The 16,716-nt window shown below is 33.3% G+C and overlaps 1 protein-coding gene across 4 annotated transcripts in view; it reads left to right on the top strand.

The window, feature by feature from the left end:
* LOC111045442 overlaps positions 1–16,716 on the top strand; it is a 36,191-nt gene that overhangs the window by 12,559 nt on the left and 6,916 nt on the right. For 3 of the 4 annotated variants that reach the window (XM_039420666.1, XM_039420668.1, XM_039420667.1), the window contains exons 2-7: positions 804–910; positions 2,499–2,677; positions 4,486–4,537; positions 8,384–8,517; positions 10,190–10,357; positions 14,013–14,145. In XM_039420666.1, coding sequence (XP_039276600.1) covers positions 804–910; positions 2,499–2,677; positions 4,486–4,537; positions 8,384–8,517; positions 10,190–10,357; positions 14,013–14,145 — 773 coding nt within the window. The remainder of the gene's footprint in view (positions 1–803; positions 911–2,498; positions 2,678–4,485; positions 4,538–8,383; positions 8,518–10,189; positions 10,358–14,012; positions 14,146–16,716) is intronic. The other variant, XM_039420669.1, reaches the window with a different exon arrangement.

Raw genomic sequence — 16,716 nt, 5'->3', positions numbered from 1 at the left:
AATCGCGAAAAAACCTGTTTTTGACAACATTTTCGCCATTTTAGCCGCCATCTTGAATTGCATTTTATCGAAATTGTTCGTGTCGGATCCTTATAGTGTAAGGACCTTAAGTTCCAAATTTCAAGTCATTCCGTTAATTGGGAGATGATATATCGTGTACACAGACGCACATACACTCATACACACACACACACACACACACACACACACACACACACACACACACACACACACACACACACACACACACACACACACACACACACACACACACACACACACACACATACAGACCAATACCCAAAAACCACTTTTTTTGGACTCAGGGGACCTTGAAACTTATAGAAATATAGAAATTGGGGTACCTTAATTTTTTTCGGAAAGCAATACTTTCCTTACCTACGGTAATAGGGCAAGGAAAGTAAAAAGAGGCGCTCTGCCTGTATCATCTGATCACACAATTACTTTCTTCACAGAAGCGCTTGTGTTTGAACTTCTGGTCCCCTAATTCGTCCATCTACACACGGTCCTATGCACCATATAGGTTTAACGCTAAACCACGTTTACTTGTAGATATGGTTGCATTTATCATAATTTGTTTCATACGGGACTTAAACGAACAGCTGACATTTCTCCATTAAAACCTAGTGTCTTCATACGGGCCAAGTATCATATGTTTAATATATAAAGCTTAATTTTTGGACAAGTAGTTATTAAGAAAAAAAAACACATCAATATTAAGCTCAAGGTGAGTTTTCCATGACATATGAGATACGCTACTGACGATAATTATTATTCTTCAGTTCCAGATCAAGTATTATTATGTGCTCAAGTGTGTCATCCAAAAATAACAAAGGATCTTCGACGTTCTCTTCATATCTGATCAATCTAAAAAATATAACTCCTCAAAGTGAGAACTTTAACACATTTTTAATTTTATCCAAAGTATTCCATTTTTTTATATTATAATCTGTTTTCCAGTATTTACAACTTGACTCTATAGTCTATATATACTTTTTTAATAACGTAGTATGCATTATTAAAGCGTTGAAAAAATAGTTCAGTTCTTATTTTATTAATCGTTTTGTAATAATTGGTTCATTTTTTATTATCTGCTTACCCCCGCATAAATTGAAAATCTAAAAATTTGTAACGTGTAATAGATCCGTCTATGTGGGGAAAATATTCACAAATCTGTTTTTAGATATGTAATAAAAGATTTGATTCTGGCTCTAACTCGGAAACTGGAAGAAAATTTGCCATGAAACGTGATTCGCTTAATGCATTAATTTCGTTGAAAATGAATTCTACAAGAATTTTTGCTTTTTAATCCTTGTTGATTTTTAAGGGTATGATCACATTGAGTGTGTATTATGGTTGAGTGTGCACGTCAGATCATGCATGAGCCAAAAAACAAAATCTGGAAAGAGCCATTGAAACAAGTTGGTGACTTGTCTGTAGCTGCTCACACTGAACAAAACCACCATGCAACTATGTGCATGCGTTCAGTGTGAATATTCCCATTGCTCTTTCCATAGTTTTTTCTCATCTGCGCACTTGGTCATGCATAACTTTTTCTTTACGGTTATACCCACCTTTGAACCAGCGTACCGCATATGTTCTGCAATAATCCATAAACAAAAAAATAATATAAATAAATATTTATATTTAAAACCTAATCACCGCCATTTCCTAAAATTTGCTACACTTATCTATTCAATTTTTACAATATCCCAGCTCAATTTATATTAATTCAATTTTTTAGCTTACTACTTATTCCAGTTTTTTATGACTTGAAAAATTGTAATTTGCTTTTTTCAAAATGTTATAAACATTTATTAAATTGGAATTCTAAAAAAGATGTATATTGGAAAATTTAACCTTAAAATTTCAGGAATTGAATTGAAATGATCATCCCAAATATTTCGAATTAAGGCAATCAAAAAGTAAAATGGATTGATAATAAAATACTTTACAAATAATTAATACAAATCGAATTAATTGAAAAATGTCATCAATAAGGAGTTTCCAAAAGCGTGGTGCACAGCCTTATGACAAATACAAGGAGTATAAAACACTTAACTCACATGGTCTACTTTCTAACAAATTAATAAAGACAATATAAAAATCTTGTAGTACCCTTCATTTTTTAAAAACTTGAAAATAGTTCAACAACTAGTTTCGACCCTAACTTAGGTAATTTTCAAGTTGAAATGTCAACTAGTTAGGGTCGAAACTAGTTGAATTATTTTAAAGTTTTTAAAAAATAAATGGTACTTCAAGATTTTTATATTGCTTTTATTGAGGAGTATGAAGTATAGAAGATACTTGATCAATTGTCCCCTCAAATATAAGGCATTACGGTACTAAGGATTTGAGTGAAATAGTAGTAGTTGTAAAATTATTGTCCGATTTCTATTGATATATTTATCCTAATAAGTTGTTTTTTTATTGATATCTGTCATCTAATTGGTGAATGTTCTTCTTTCGTTTTATAGGGGAAATATTGGAAAACAAATTGGAAACGCTGTTATCTAAATTGAAGCCAACAAAACTGATCAACGAATTCCTTCCTTTGTTGCCAAATGTTTTGTGGGCCAACGTAAAAAAGAAGCTGGAAAAGAGAAAATTACCTGTCAATTATGCAGGAAAGGTCATAGTGCAAACATTGCTCAAGGTAATGCAAGTATTAGTTGGTATTAACAATTATTCAAATGCACTCGATTGATTTATAGAGTTGAAATAATCCTTGATGAATAATCTTTCTTCAGAGTAAGAAAATTTGCGTTATTAGAACGAAATGACGTTCATTAGTAGAACCAATTCATTAAGTAGTATCAATTTTCTAAAATCATACACAATTATTACACAAGAACAGCTTTAAATATCGTTATCGTCAACCCTAGACTTACTAGAGCTTTTTCCTCCACTTCGTCACATTACAAAATGCATTTCCTTTTTCAAAAACCGTCTATTTGAAAAATCCAGAAAATTTGAGAATAAGTCACTATAAAAAATAGTCAATGATTGGGTGGCTCCCCTAAACCTAGAGGAGCAGGAAGGTATTTTAGTATCACCTTACTCTTATCGATAATTGAAACTTTTTTGGCTAATAATATTCTACATTGCCTAAACATTGAAATTGAGTAACGAATGTGTGAATGAGTGCGCTTGTGATGAATGATCTCACTTCTTGTTCAAAAATGCAAGTTTTGATAATTATTGTATCTTTTCTAACGATTTTATTTTGTTCGTCGATCTCACTGTGCTTCCCACTTCTTTCTTGATTTGGTTTATTTTATTTGCTTGATAATTATACCTCTCTCCAGATTAAGTTCTGTTTTATTTGTTACTCTAGTCTATTCTCTTTCAACAACAATTTTTTTAAATGTTTTTAGTCATATTTTTCATACATAAGAATAGTTTAATTTAAGATTATGTATATTGCTGCTACTAGACAACTCGCTCCTCTCTCACAGGCATTTGCCCATAAAAAAGTAAATTCGTATGGCTTTTGTTGGTGGGGAGTCCCTTGCGGGAAGGTCCCACCGCCTGAATATATCATTTAAGCCGTCAATGGGCCTTACGACTGTAATACTTCAGCCGGGACAGACAGTTTAACGTGCCCATCCGATAACACGGGAGTGATCTGGTTAAAAAACTTTTGGTATTGAGAGGGTTTGAACCCGGGATCTCTATGTTGCTACGCAGGCACTCTATCCACTAGACCACGGATCACTCCATGTGCCCATAAGAGGAGCCTCCAGTGAAATGTATTTTTATTTTTTACATGCAAATATAATTGTATTGTTAATCTTTATTGGAGAATAAAGAATTTAAATTTCAATAAAAGAGTCACTAAAAACGTCTAGATAATATATTATCCATTATATATAGTTCATACCGATTAGATCCTTGTAAGTATGTATCAACAATACCTAAGGCCCATGCTATACGAGCGCTAATGCCGCGGCGTCAACATAGCTGAACAAAGCGTTGTTGGCGCGCACCATGGAAGTACTTTTGCCCAGTTAACACGAAGCTACAAACGCCGCGGCATTAGCACTCATGCCTGAGGAATAGTTTAAATAAATTGTTTTATTTTCATGTTATACATGATTAGTCAACACCTTTGGAACGTCGAATCCCATGACTAGAATTATGAATCCTTGGAGGAAAATATTGTTGGCATTTTCAAATTAAAACGAAAATTTACATGAGTCGTTCACCAACCAAATGTTTCGAGAATGTCTTCAGGTTGACTGGTTAACTGTCGACTTGAGGTCGCCTACTGATTTATAAACGTGTTTTCAACCATTAGGCTACCATCTTTGAACCCATCCTATAAAGTAGAAATCAATTGCATGCACCTTTTCTAGTTAAACTACTGTGCGACACCTGTTTGATCCCTGTGCTCTTCACCAATCTGGTGGATTTGGACATTTTTCCAGGTTGTCTCTAAAAATGGATTTTTTCATTTTCCAGGAAAAAGATGATGCAACCTTTGATAAAATTGCCAACCGCGCATTTTTACTGGGTAAGTTATTCTATGTTTATTTCTGAAAGTATGTTTACAGTTACTAAGCTATTGATTTCCTTGCCCTATTACCATATGTAAGGAAAGTATTGCTTTCCAAAAAAATTGAGGTACACCAATTTCTAAATTTTTATACGTTTCAAGGTCCCCTGAGTCCAAGAAAGTGGTTTTTACTTTCCTTGCCCTATTACCATAGGTAAGGAAAGTATTGCTTTCCGAAAAAATTAAGGTACTCCAATTTCTACATTTCTATTCGTTTCAAGGTCCCCTGAGTCCAAAAAAGTGGTTTTTGGGTATTGGTCTGTTTGTGTGTGTGTGTGTGTGTGTGTGTGTGTGTGTGTGTATATTTGAGTTAATGTGTGTATGTGTACACAATATCTCATCTCTCAATCAACGGAATGACTTGAAATTTGGAACTTAAGGTCCTAACAATATAAGGATCGACACGAACAATTTCGATCAAATGCAATTCAATAGCAAAATTGTTGTCAAAAACAGGGTTTTTCGCAATTTTCTCAAAAACGGCACTAACGATTTTGATCAAATTCATACCTAAAATAGTCATTGATGAGTTCTATCAACTGCCACAAGTCCCGTATCTGTAAAAATTTCAGTAGCTCCGCTCCAACTATGCAAAGTTTGATTTTAAGTTTTCAATTATCAGGCTTCAGAAACAATTTAAACAAAAAAATTAAAATAGAAAAGATTGCGCCTGAAAATCTCTGCAATTAATGTTCAGTAACATTTTCAACAAAAGTTTAAAATAAGCTCTAATCTTGAGAAAATGTGATTATTCAAATGCAAACTTAATGAGAACTATTGATTTGTACTGGCAAAGTGTTGATTCTATTGAATAATCATTCACTGGAAGAGATAGCAGAATCTCGTCAGCTGATCAATTTTAAATTATATTTTAGAAAACTCGACTCTTAAGGCCATTCCACACAGCACGTGGCGTGCGTGGCTGGACGCACGCTAGCTACTTTTCAAAACATCGCTTCCTAGCTAATCAAATGAAGCAATTCACATAGCAGCCACGGCCACGCGGCAACCGTTCGCTCTCTAAGCGATCTTTTCAAACGTGTCCGGCCACGTTTTGGTCCGAACATGCGCAGAACGTATACTAGACGTATACTATCGTATAGAACGTATACTATCATTGTCAGCCTCAAGGTCGCGCATTAAATGATGGAATTCGCCATAGGTATTCCTTTTTTTATTGATGTACCCACTGGTCCCGTGCTGTCACCGAATACAATAAAACCAGCTCATTATCACTACTACTGCTGCTGCTGGAGTCATCAAACCAAGGTAAGCCACAAGAAAATCCAGATTCACACCACGGGACCATCGGAGTTGACATCTTCCTGCATACTGACGGGAAACGTGGCCAGTATAGCATCGCAACAGTCGTGGCGGTGTGAATTGGCATGTGGCTAGCAAGTATATGTTTTTATGTTGCGCATTTACGGCGAAACGCGGTAATAGATTTTCATGAAATTTGACAGGTATGCTCCTTTTTAAATTGCGCGTCGACTTATATACAAGGCTTTTGGAAATTTTGCATTTCAAGAATAATATAAAAGGAAAAAGGAGCCTCCTTAATACGCCAATATTACCATAAAAATCAGACTATAGAATTATTCATCATAAATCAGCTGTCTAGTGGACTATAATACTACCCGTTCAAAAACATCGAACATCTTGAAAATGTATCTTTCCATTAACGTTAGTAGACAGTTGACTATAATAATACCCGTTCAAAAACATCGAACATCTTGAAAATTGTATCTTTCCATCAACGTTGTAGACAGTTGCAGCCAGACCTGATAACAGCGCTCACACTCACATTCCGGGACGACTCGTCACGGTACGATATAGGACAGAAAGCTCTATGTTTATTTAGGATTTTTTCTGGACATTTTTAATTGATGAATTATTTATTAATTTTTGAGAAAACATAACAACATGTCAATGTAACTCACTGAGCGCGAGGTCTATTGTTCACAGAACTACTAGTGTATTATGAATATTATAAAACATTATTTTTAACCTTTTCTTTTATTTTCAAGCATTATTTATTATTTTATTTTGGATTAATGGAAGTGATTAATATCGATACTTATTATTGTCATTACATTATAACTTGACCCTTAGTTAATATCTTACGCGGAAAAAACACCAGTTTCCACACTTTTGTGGATTGATTAGAAGAGGGAGTGCTTATTGCCTCAACTTCGTCCACTTCCATGGGCAAGTACTAACTATCTTGTGAACTCTCCCAACGAAAACGTTCAGTAGAGTCATGGTTGAGTATTAGTTTTCAGTAGAGTAGAGTGGGATAGCACCGTGGGATAGTACTCTACCACTTGCTTTCACCCACCACCGCTTTTCACTTTACTCTATTACTACTATACTAATGAAAACAGTCTCGAGCTAGTAGAGTAGAGTAGAGTTATGTTCACTAGACTACAAACTTTACCTACTATTTGTTTTTATATCATGTGATGTTACTTAATCACATGATAACTGTTTGATAATATAAGTTGTTTACTGAGTTTAGTTTGTTATCTACGTAAATAAAGATGGTTGCTTCAAATGTCAAAGAATTTAAGATATTTAAACACTATTCTCAATTGTAGTGAAAATAGTTACTCGACCAAGAAAGTAGAGTAGAGTTAGCTCGGTAGAGTTAGTATGCCAGTTACTCTACCTCTAACTACTTGTGAAAATCAGGCTTTAATGTTATAAAGTTAAGATCGATACTTCAGCTTCCCCTAGAAACTGCTCCTCTCAATAGCTTCCAGTTGACCAGTGAACTTTGTTGTGTGGAAGTCATGTTTTGATTCAAAATTTTTAAATTAAGCTATCAAAACGTCTCAGACGTCACGATAGTATTTATGTTTTTTTCACCATTGGGTGTGTCCCTTGGACGTCTGATAGTGTAGATTTTTCAAGTTTGTTTATTATTATTTAGCGTATGGCAGATACACAACACATATATAAAGCTCATGAGTCTCAAATTTCTACATAATATATACACTATATTTTTTCAATTTCTTCAAGATGTTGTGTAGTTTTTGGTCAGGAGAACAAAGTTTGTGTCCAATAGAGATGCAATAGAAATTGTGTAAGTTAGCATTGAATTTATTCTTCTAAAATAGAAAATCAGTAGGATATCTCCTTTCTTCCAGTCTCATCAATCTCTGGGTTGATGTAGTGTGAATATTTGTTCGTTGGCGTGCCAAACTGGAATTCGTTATTATCCTTGTCTCAACATTTAAAAATGAAAAATAGGTCTATCCACATTATTGTTTGGTTTTGGTAGAAAGGTGTAACATTCTTCCATTGATGAATTAACTTGGTTACAAAAGGCAGCAATATGAGTATATATAAAATTATTCTGACCTTTTAAATGAGTATAAAAATATTCATAGCTGCAGTATAGGTCTGTGAGTACAGTCATACACGTAAAAAAATCAAAGAAAATTGACTATCAAAAAATGTAATAAATTTGTGTGATTTCCTGGAGTGGGACTATTTCAGGAAAATGACATTTTCAGAGGCTTTATTGATTTTAATAGTCTCAAGAAAAATCTATAAACAAAAGGTAATGAGATGTATTTGCAAGATTTGTGGAAAATGATCTCAACATCGAAATTTGAATTTTAAAGATATACGTCTGAGAGATGTTATATGGTAATAGTGTGTGTTAAGACACCGATAACAAGGGTTAACAGGCATGATTCACAATCTTTAGGATTGATTGATGGTGCTGGAAGATACTAATTACATTTTTTACGAAAAATCGTGGACATATAATTTAATAAAGTATATTTATTTCAGATACCGTGTTGAAAAAAACGTTGAAGTGGAATACTTGGCTCATGTATGATAAAAAAACTTCAAGTACTACAGTTGATCTTGCAAAATTGGAGAAACAAGTCTTGCAATCAATAAGAATTAAAAAACTAAATGCGGTAAGTGTATTTTTTCAAGTTTGTTCTTTGCTGAAAATAGTATTTTAAGGCCCGGTTGCACAAAACCCGGTTAAATTTTAACCGTGATTAACTTTACGTACGAGAACCAATCAGAGAAGGCGTTTTTGAAAAGACGGCTTCTCTGATTGGTTCTCGTGTAATTAATTACGATTAAAATTTAACTGGCTTGTGCAACCGGCACTAAATCTGTACTTCAATGTTTCATGAATCTAAGTTACTAGAATCTTTGTTTTGCTGGCAACGCCAATATTATATATTAGATTATTATTTAGTTTCAATGAAATCTTTTGTAAATTTGTTAGTAAATTTCTAATGTATGAAACTGAATTTTGTTTTCCATGTATTTGTGAATTTTTTATATGAATTTTAGCAATAAATTTGATTTGATTTTGAAGTGTGATTTATACTGCGGTGATAGAAATATTTTTAAATGTTACTAAAAGTAGTGATGACGGTTCATCTATTGGAATACCATTTATCGCATTATCAATCCAGGTTTGCCTTTTTAATACCGTAATACTATTTGTGCTCCTCACAATATTAATAAATGGAATGCTGTTATATAAACATAAAATATTAATGAATCGAAAAGAAAATTTGTTATGTAATAACTATTACATGAAAATTCGTAATTATTCTGGTATTATAGTGTGGTCCACGTTATAATGGCAGTGGATAAAGATAGAAGAATAGCGGATTATCTGCATCAATTAATTACGAGTATATTTCTACACTGTCAAAAACATAATTGTCATCGTTGTGGACCTAGAAAAGGATAGTACCACCGGCTTTGTCGAATGATAGACAAGGATAGCAAAACCAAAGTTGATCAAATATATGACGTGGACCTCACTATAGAAATATTCATTAATTTTTACAAATGATACTGACTTAAATAACATTGGCAAATAAAATAATCAAGCAACCCTTGTGCTATTTTCCTGCCGAATTCAGGTAATAATTTTAGAAAAGAAGTGTAATTTGTAAAAACGGTTGTTGAAACGAAGCTCTAGCTCTGATTGGAAACTTTTAGATCTGCTATCGCTTATCAGGAAAGATGGCGCTTTCTTATTGAGATGATGAGAACAGAACAATTCAATAGCCAAGTTGATCTCTTTTGAAAGGTTTTCAGACAGGATTAGATTAATATGAACTGATTTTCACAAATAACTCATCATTGAAATGATCAGGAGATATGATATATGAATAGTTTGATAGATGTATCAGGAAAATTGAACTTAATCTCATCGAAAACTATTGGAGTTTGAAATAATTCCATGTTGGTTTGGTTCATAAATTAGATATATTAGATCACAAATAGCTAGCTTCATGTATTTCCGCTACATATTATAAAGCTTGACATTTAGCATTTTAAACTAAAATACTATTAATGGTGATCAATTTATATGCAGTTTAATTTTAGCAATGTTTTTCAAATTTTACTCATATACAAATTCGATTATTTATCAGTTGAGTTTTGGAGAGTTAACTTCAAGGTACGAAAATCGATGTCTTCTAACTTATTGAGGTTTTTTCAGATGTACCATTCAAAAATAAAGATGTAATCAAATGTAACAAAATTGACACATATGGATCCAGTAGAGAATGTGATAGTCCTTTCTATTTTTTCATATTTTTTATTCGATTACAGGATTTGTACACAATCGAAAGAGACGACATTTTCTACTTTATGGTGAAAATGAGGAAGTTGAGGAAAAATAGAGGCGTACAACTTAGTCAACCGTTGATATTTGCTGTTTCAAAGGAAAACATGCCTTATGTGTTTGTAATGAATAGTCTGCCGAAGGATAAAATAAAGGTAACAGTTTAAAGCATGGAATATTTCAAGTTACATGGTATATTTCCAATTCTGTTGAATCCACGCTGATATTTTTGAGACTTTCTATTTAAAAAATCCTTTCATCACTAAGCTTGCACTTAGTTTTATCCTCTCATTCGTACTGATTCTTGTTTCAATATCTATATAAATAAAAATCGAGCCTCAAATTTTGACATTCAATAACTTCTTTGTGTGCACCGAATTTGATGATTTTTTTCGGTTGTGTTCGATATGTTCAGGACCAGGTTTATGGCCTATCAAATTATAATCCGACTTCAGGACTCTTTCTTACGGTCCTTCAAAGTTTACATGTAATCCTTATGGGAGAATATTTGTGAGCTGGCCACACACAGAAATAAAAATCAGCTGTTATAATCATTGCGTTATCCAACAGCCGTCGGTAGATAGAAGACAAGAGTGTGTGCTGCTCCATAACCACCCATGTATTTTTACTTTCCTTGCCCTATTACCATAGGTAAGGAAAGTATTGCTTTCCGAAAAAAATTAAGGTACCCCAATTTCTAAATTTCTATACGTTTCAAGGTCCCCTGAGTCCAAAAAACTGGTTTTTGAGTATTGGTCTGTATGTGTGTGTGTGTGTGTGTGTGTGTGTGTGTGTGTGTGTGTGTGTGTGTGTGTGTGTGTGTGTGTGTGTGCGTGTGTATGAGTGTATGTGCGTCTGTGTACACGATATCTCATCTCCCAATTAACGGAATGACTTGAAATTTGGAACTTAAGGTCCTTTCACTAAAAGGATCCGACACGAACAATTTCGATCAAATGTAATTCAAGATGGCAGCTAAAATGGCGAAAATGTTGTCAAAAACAGGGTTTTTCGTGATTTTCTCGGAAACGGCTCCAACGATTTTGATCAAATTCATACCTAGAATAGTCATCGATAAGCTCATCGATAATAGCATATATAATTACCAGTTGTACACTAATCTAAACCAAGCTAAACATTAGTGTTTATTGTTATATACAATAATAATTGATTGGAGTCAATAAAAGCGTTTGGTTCTTTTTGATAGCATGTTTGAAGTTTAGTAGGCCTATATATTGGTATGGAAAATATTGGCAGTACTTCTCGAAAGTTGTGAAAGTGTAAAAGTAATTCAATTCAATTTATTTCAAGAAAACAAAATACAATAGAACACAGTACATGACATGATAGCAGAGTACAATGTAGAATAGAAATAAAAATCTCAGTACCCTTTTTGAATTATTTTATCACAACATGTTTCAACATTGATGCCATTTTCAAGTGAAAAGAGACAATACAATGTAGAAATATTTATTTATCAGATTAATATTAAATCTATCATGAAAATGTTACTAAAAACAATTTGGTTGGCAGAAAGAAGTTAACATCCTTCGAAGCCAGTTACTTATTCAAATATCAGTTACTCATTCAGTTTCATTTATATTAGCTACAGTTATTACATATTTTAGTCACATTATATTCAGTTACTAATTCAGACTTATTATTAATATATCTTTTTTAATATTTATTATACCGATGGTAGCTATAGGCCTATTTTCAATTCCTTTTAGATTTCAGTAGGTCAAGTTTTTATTTGGACCCTTGCGGAGCACGAGTTACCTGCAAGTTATTAATAAAAGTTGGTATTTGAAGTTATTACTGATAAAAGTAATCAATTTTTTACCATTGATTTCCATCAAAACCCTTGATTCTCCAATTATAGTAATTCCGACATCAGGGTTCATTGTCACACACCAATATTATTTAAAAAGTTTGTGAAGCAATAAATTTTCCAGCTATTTTCCAAGGTCACGCATTCGATTTTTTTTTATAAGAGTTTAAAATCCCCTGCATGTTTTGAGTAAGTGAAAGGTGTGATTAGGGAAGCACATGTGATTTATGAATAAAGGTAGCATTGATTAAACTACACGTCCATTAATGATATGCGTGATCAATTAATTTGTCAGTTATGATTGTATCGTACACTTACATGAAAGAGTATGCTGAAATGATTTTTTGGTCAATAAAAAATAATAGGATGGTCTGGATTTGAGGATTCTTAGTATGGGTTATAGATTTTGAGATGTGCATCCAGCTAAAGTTTGTCATGAGATGCATCAACTATTTGGCGGTACGAATGTATATTCAGTAATGTATATTCAGCTAGTAATGTATATATCTAATAATTTTCATTGTTTTTAATGATATCACTGAGTAATGTCAGAGAGAAAATATCAACTAATATATGTCAAATTAAACTGTTAACTCAAGCCGATAGTTCTAGATCTAGATCTATGTGACGCTGGTAGTCTCTCATACTGTGTCGTTTTTACACTCTCACCCGGCCAAAACAGTAACAATAGACAGTAGACGACTTGGGTTCAAAATTCAAAATGTTTTTATTGCCGTGAACAAATACATGTTATTGACAAAGACATCAGGAAAACATATACATACATTTCACATAGGTACTCAAAACAGAGAAATACTATCACAGCCAACAGTTCTGGTACTTAGTTTCTTCACAGTTATATACAGTCATATTTTTAATTGGCAATAACAATATTTTAATAGAGGTCAAATATTAACATGAAATATTAGCTGCCAACATCTCAATCGAATAGAAAGCCCTATTTTTTAATAGTTTGGAAATTGCGTACCTGAACGATCTAGAATTTTTATCACAGATACTCTCTGGGAGTTTATTAAATAATTTTTTACCGATATATACATACATATTTTGTGTTTTGGAGAGTCGTACCCGCCCGGTATTTATTTGTTTACGCTCTCTTGTAAAGTGCTGATGTACATCGCATCTTAGATCGAATTGCCTCAGATTATCTTTGACAAATGTCAGAGCTTGCAGCATAAATATACAGGGCAGTCAATATGCCGTTTCTTTTAAAGAATGGCCTGCAGGAATCCATTCTATCAAGATTAAAAATGGTTCGTAGAGCTCTTTTCTGACACAAAAATATGTCACTGGCACCACTTAAATTGCCCCACAGTAGGGTGCCATACTGTAAATGAGAGTGGAAAAGAGCAAAATATGCCATCAACGTTAAACCAGCACTAGTACACAATTTCAACCTCTTCAATAAGAATATTACTCTGAATAGACGACTGCAAAGAGCTTCAGTGTGGGTACTCCAAGTGAGTTTGGAATCAAGGTTAATCCCTAGTAGTTTTACTGATCTTTTTTCACAATTTCTACTCAAACCAAACAATGTAGATTCTACTTTGCTCTCGTTCACCATAAGCTTATTTGCAGAGAACCAAATATTGGCTCTGTTGGTCATAAATGTTGTGATAATTTTATTTATTTCAGAAGATTTATTCGAACACAGAAGCGTCGTGTCGTCGTCATAGAGAACAGTTTTATAAGGGTTGTATGAGGGTAGTGTTAGATATTGAATAAATAATACTCTTCATATCAACCAACCATCTTTATTTATAATCCATTCAAGACATCATCTGTAACAGGTAGATCATTTATATATACTATAAACAGGGTAAACAAACAAAAATATATAAACAAAACTACTATAAACAAACAAAAATCGGCTTGAAATTTGAAACATAAACGACCTATACCATGTGATATCTTGTTATACTATATTTTCTGTGTGGTAATGTACATCTGTTTTGCAGATATTTGTCGCCGGAAATGGATATGACAACTTCAAGTCGGGTGAATTGAGTGGAAAGTCGGTTGCAGCGCTCATTTCCATATTGAAGCGTAAATGCGATCCCAATGACCTTCCAGTTGAGATCCCCTTCCAACGTAAGTAGTTTATTTTCATTACCGTCGACCAGGGTGACTTTGTCCCACCTCGCGGAAAAATATTCAAATCAGCTGTTTATCTCCGATCTTTGTTATCCGAAATCGATGTTCAACATTGATACCCGTAGTCAGTGGCGAAGCTACCTATAACTAAAAGGGGAGTCTAAGAACTCTAAAGCCGACCGCTTGTCTTTCAAAGCACATTTTTATTCAAAAGACATTAAAGAAGGAAACGGAGTTAGAAGGAAATACTTCACCAGATCATTACACTCATCCATTGTATAAGTATTAAAAAATAAGCAATTATGCTAAAAGTTCAACAAATCAAAGATGAAATTCCAAAATTGAAAAAGGATTTGGTTTCATTATTGTTGAGTAAACCAAAGCAAACCGCAAAACCGAGTTGTAGGTTAAGAACAAGCCAAGTATTACACGAGTCACAAACCAACTGATTTATTTGAAATTGAAATCTTCACATTTTGATAAGCATTGATGTTTGAAGAAGATTGTTTCGATGTTGACGGTTCGATACATCGAGATCTAGACATCAATATAGACGGAACTCGAACTATGAACACAGCCTAGACTCCAAGTCCTACTACATAGCTATGGTGGGTGCTACGTTACGTTGTCATAGCAACCATACAATACGCCACGCCCATTATGAATAAATTGAGTCTCCTGAGTTGGAGACTCATCATGCGAATGAATAGATAGCCAGTCGGCTGTCGGCCGGACAGAGAGCCACAGAACAGTTTGAAAGGCGGTCTGGCCAGTTCTTATCTAAATTTGCAAAGAAATGTATGCGTGCTAATAAAAAATAATATTCACATCAATAATAATTAATTTTGGGGAGTCTCAGACTCTTAGATTCCCCTTCAGCTTCGCCACTGCCCTGATCATTATCGAGGTTCTACAATCGATATCTTGTCGAATCTCGATATATTAGTTGAATTATCGACATAAAACCTAACTGCTTGCTTCATCTTGTGATTGTTGTCTGAAAACTTCGTATAAGAAAACTTATTTCTAAAAGACCTATATCGTCGAGTACATTTTATGTTTGCCTTTTTATTATATTTCAATTGGTATATCCATAGTTGAACTGGTTACTAGTTAAATACAACAAGGTCATTTTTAGGTTAAACTTGGGGTGGCTTTCTCCCAGTATAAAAATTGTGATATTATGCAGGATATGATGCAAATACAATTGAAAATATGATAAATATCATTTATTCTATATAATAAAACAAAATATACACCTTGCTTAAAATTAATACGTCCTCAATATTCATTTTTTGCTGATTCTGCAGTTGGAGCCATCATGCCATAAGATTTTTAGGCTGCAGAAACTAAAATATTTTTCAATGAATAATTTGTGATTTTTTTGAAGTGGATTTCGTTTGTTTTTAATGTCATTGTTCATTTTAAAGGTTAACAGTTGGTTTCACTTTGTCCAACTCTTGAAAATTAACTTTTTTCCATATATTTTTTAAAGTGAGACAAAGTCACCCCAACCCCTGGTTGACATTGTCTCTTATTTAAAAAAAAAATATCTTGATGAAGTTGAGGAAAATACTAACTTTTTATAATGAAAAATACTCCTCAAACATTGCAGAGTGCAATAAAAAATATTGCAAGAGATTTGTTGCAACTTAAGTATTGATTGCAAGCTGTTTAAAATCTCAACTACCCAAAATTAGGACAAAGTTACCCCGGTTTACCGGTACTTGATTTTTAAATAATGTTTCTTGAGCGCCTCGAACACGTGCATTTAACTTTCATTAGCTTATGCGTTGCTCATTATATCTGTATATGTACAATTACAGGGAAATAGCACCAGCTAATGTAATTTTTCAGCTACTGACCTTGTTATAACATTGTTCAATGTTTTCGGCAATAAAGATTTTGATTTTGATTGAATGAAAAGTGGAATACGCGTATTCGTTGCCCATAAGTCTGTACGCACCTTCACGTGCTTAGACACCTGGTGCAAGACACCAGTGGATTTTCTCTGAGGTGAACTCTTTTCCACTGTCGGTCTTTGTTCAGAGTGGGTCTCGAACTCCCACACTCTATACGGTATTTTGCCCGGCGCCAATCAATTACAATGAATTGATAAAATAATTACTTTACTTATATTTCACTCACTGAACTAATAATAGTATAGAAGAAAAGATACAAAGAGATAGATCAGGGTCGTGTGTAAGGGAATGTACGAAGTGAAAGGCAAAACAAAGGTTAATTATGAATTTATTATTGAACTTTAAATTTATATGAATTTATAAAAAATTGATCAAAAATATAGTAATGATTAGATATAAATACAAGATGATTAAGTTTTTGAAAGTACAACAGTTCAAGTTTAATTTTAAACAACAAAATTTAACAAACAGTTATTATTACTTTTATCAGGTTACTTGAACAATAAGATATAAAATCAAAGTATTGAACAACTCTAGTAAAAAATATGATTATAGTCAAAAATAAGATAATTGATGAATTTTAAAGAATGAATATGATTAGGGGAGCCTTGCTTTAAGAAACTATTATTTGTGCTTAGAAGAAAAT

This window comes from Nilaparvata lugens, chromosome 2 (genome assembly GCF_014356525.2).
Source record: "Nilaparvata lugens isolate BPH chromosome 2, ASM1435652v1, whole genome shotgun sequence".
Classification (NCBI taxonomy): domain Eukaryota; kingdom Metazoa; phylum Arthropoda; class Insecta; order Hemiptera; family Delphacidae; genus Nilaparvata; species Nilaparvata lugens.
Note: the sequence above shows the minus strand (reverse complement) of the source record. Positions and strands in the feature narration are given on the sequence as shown.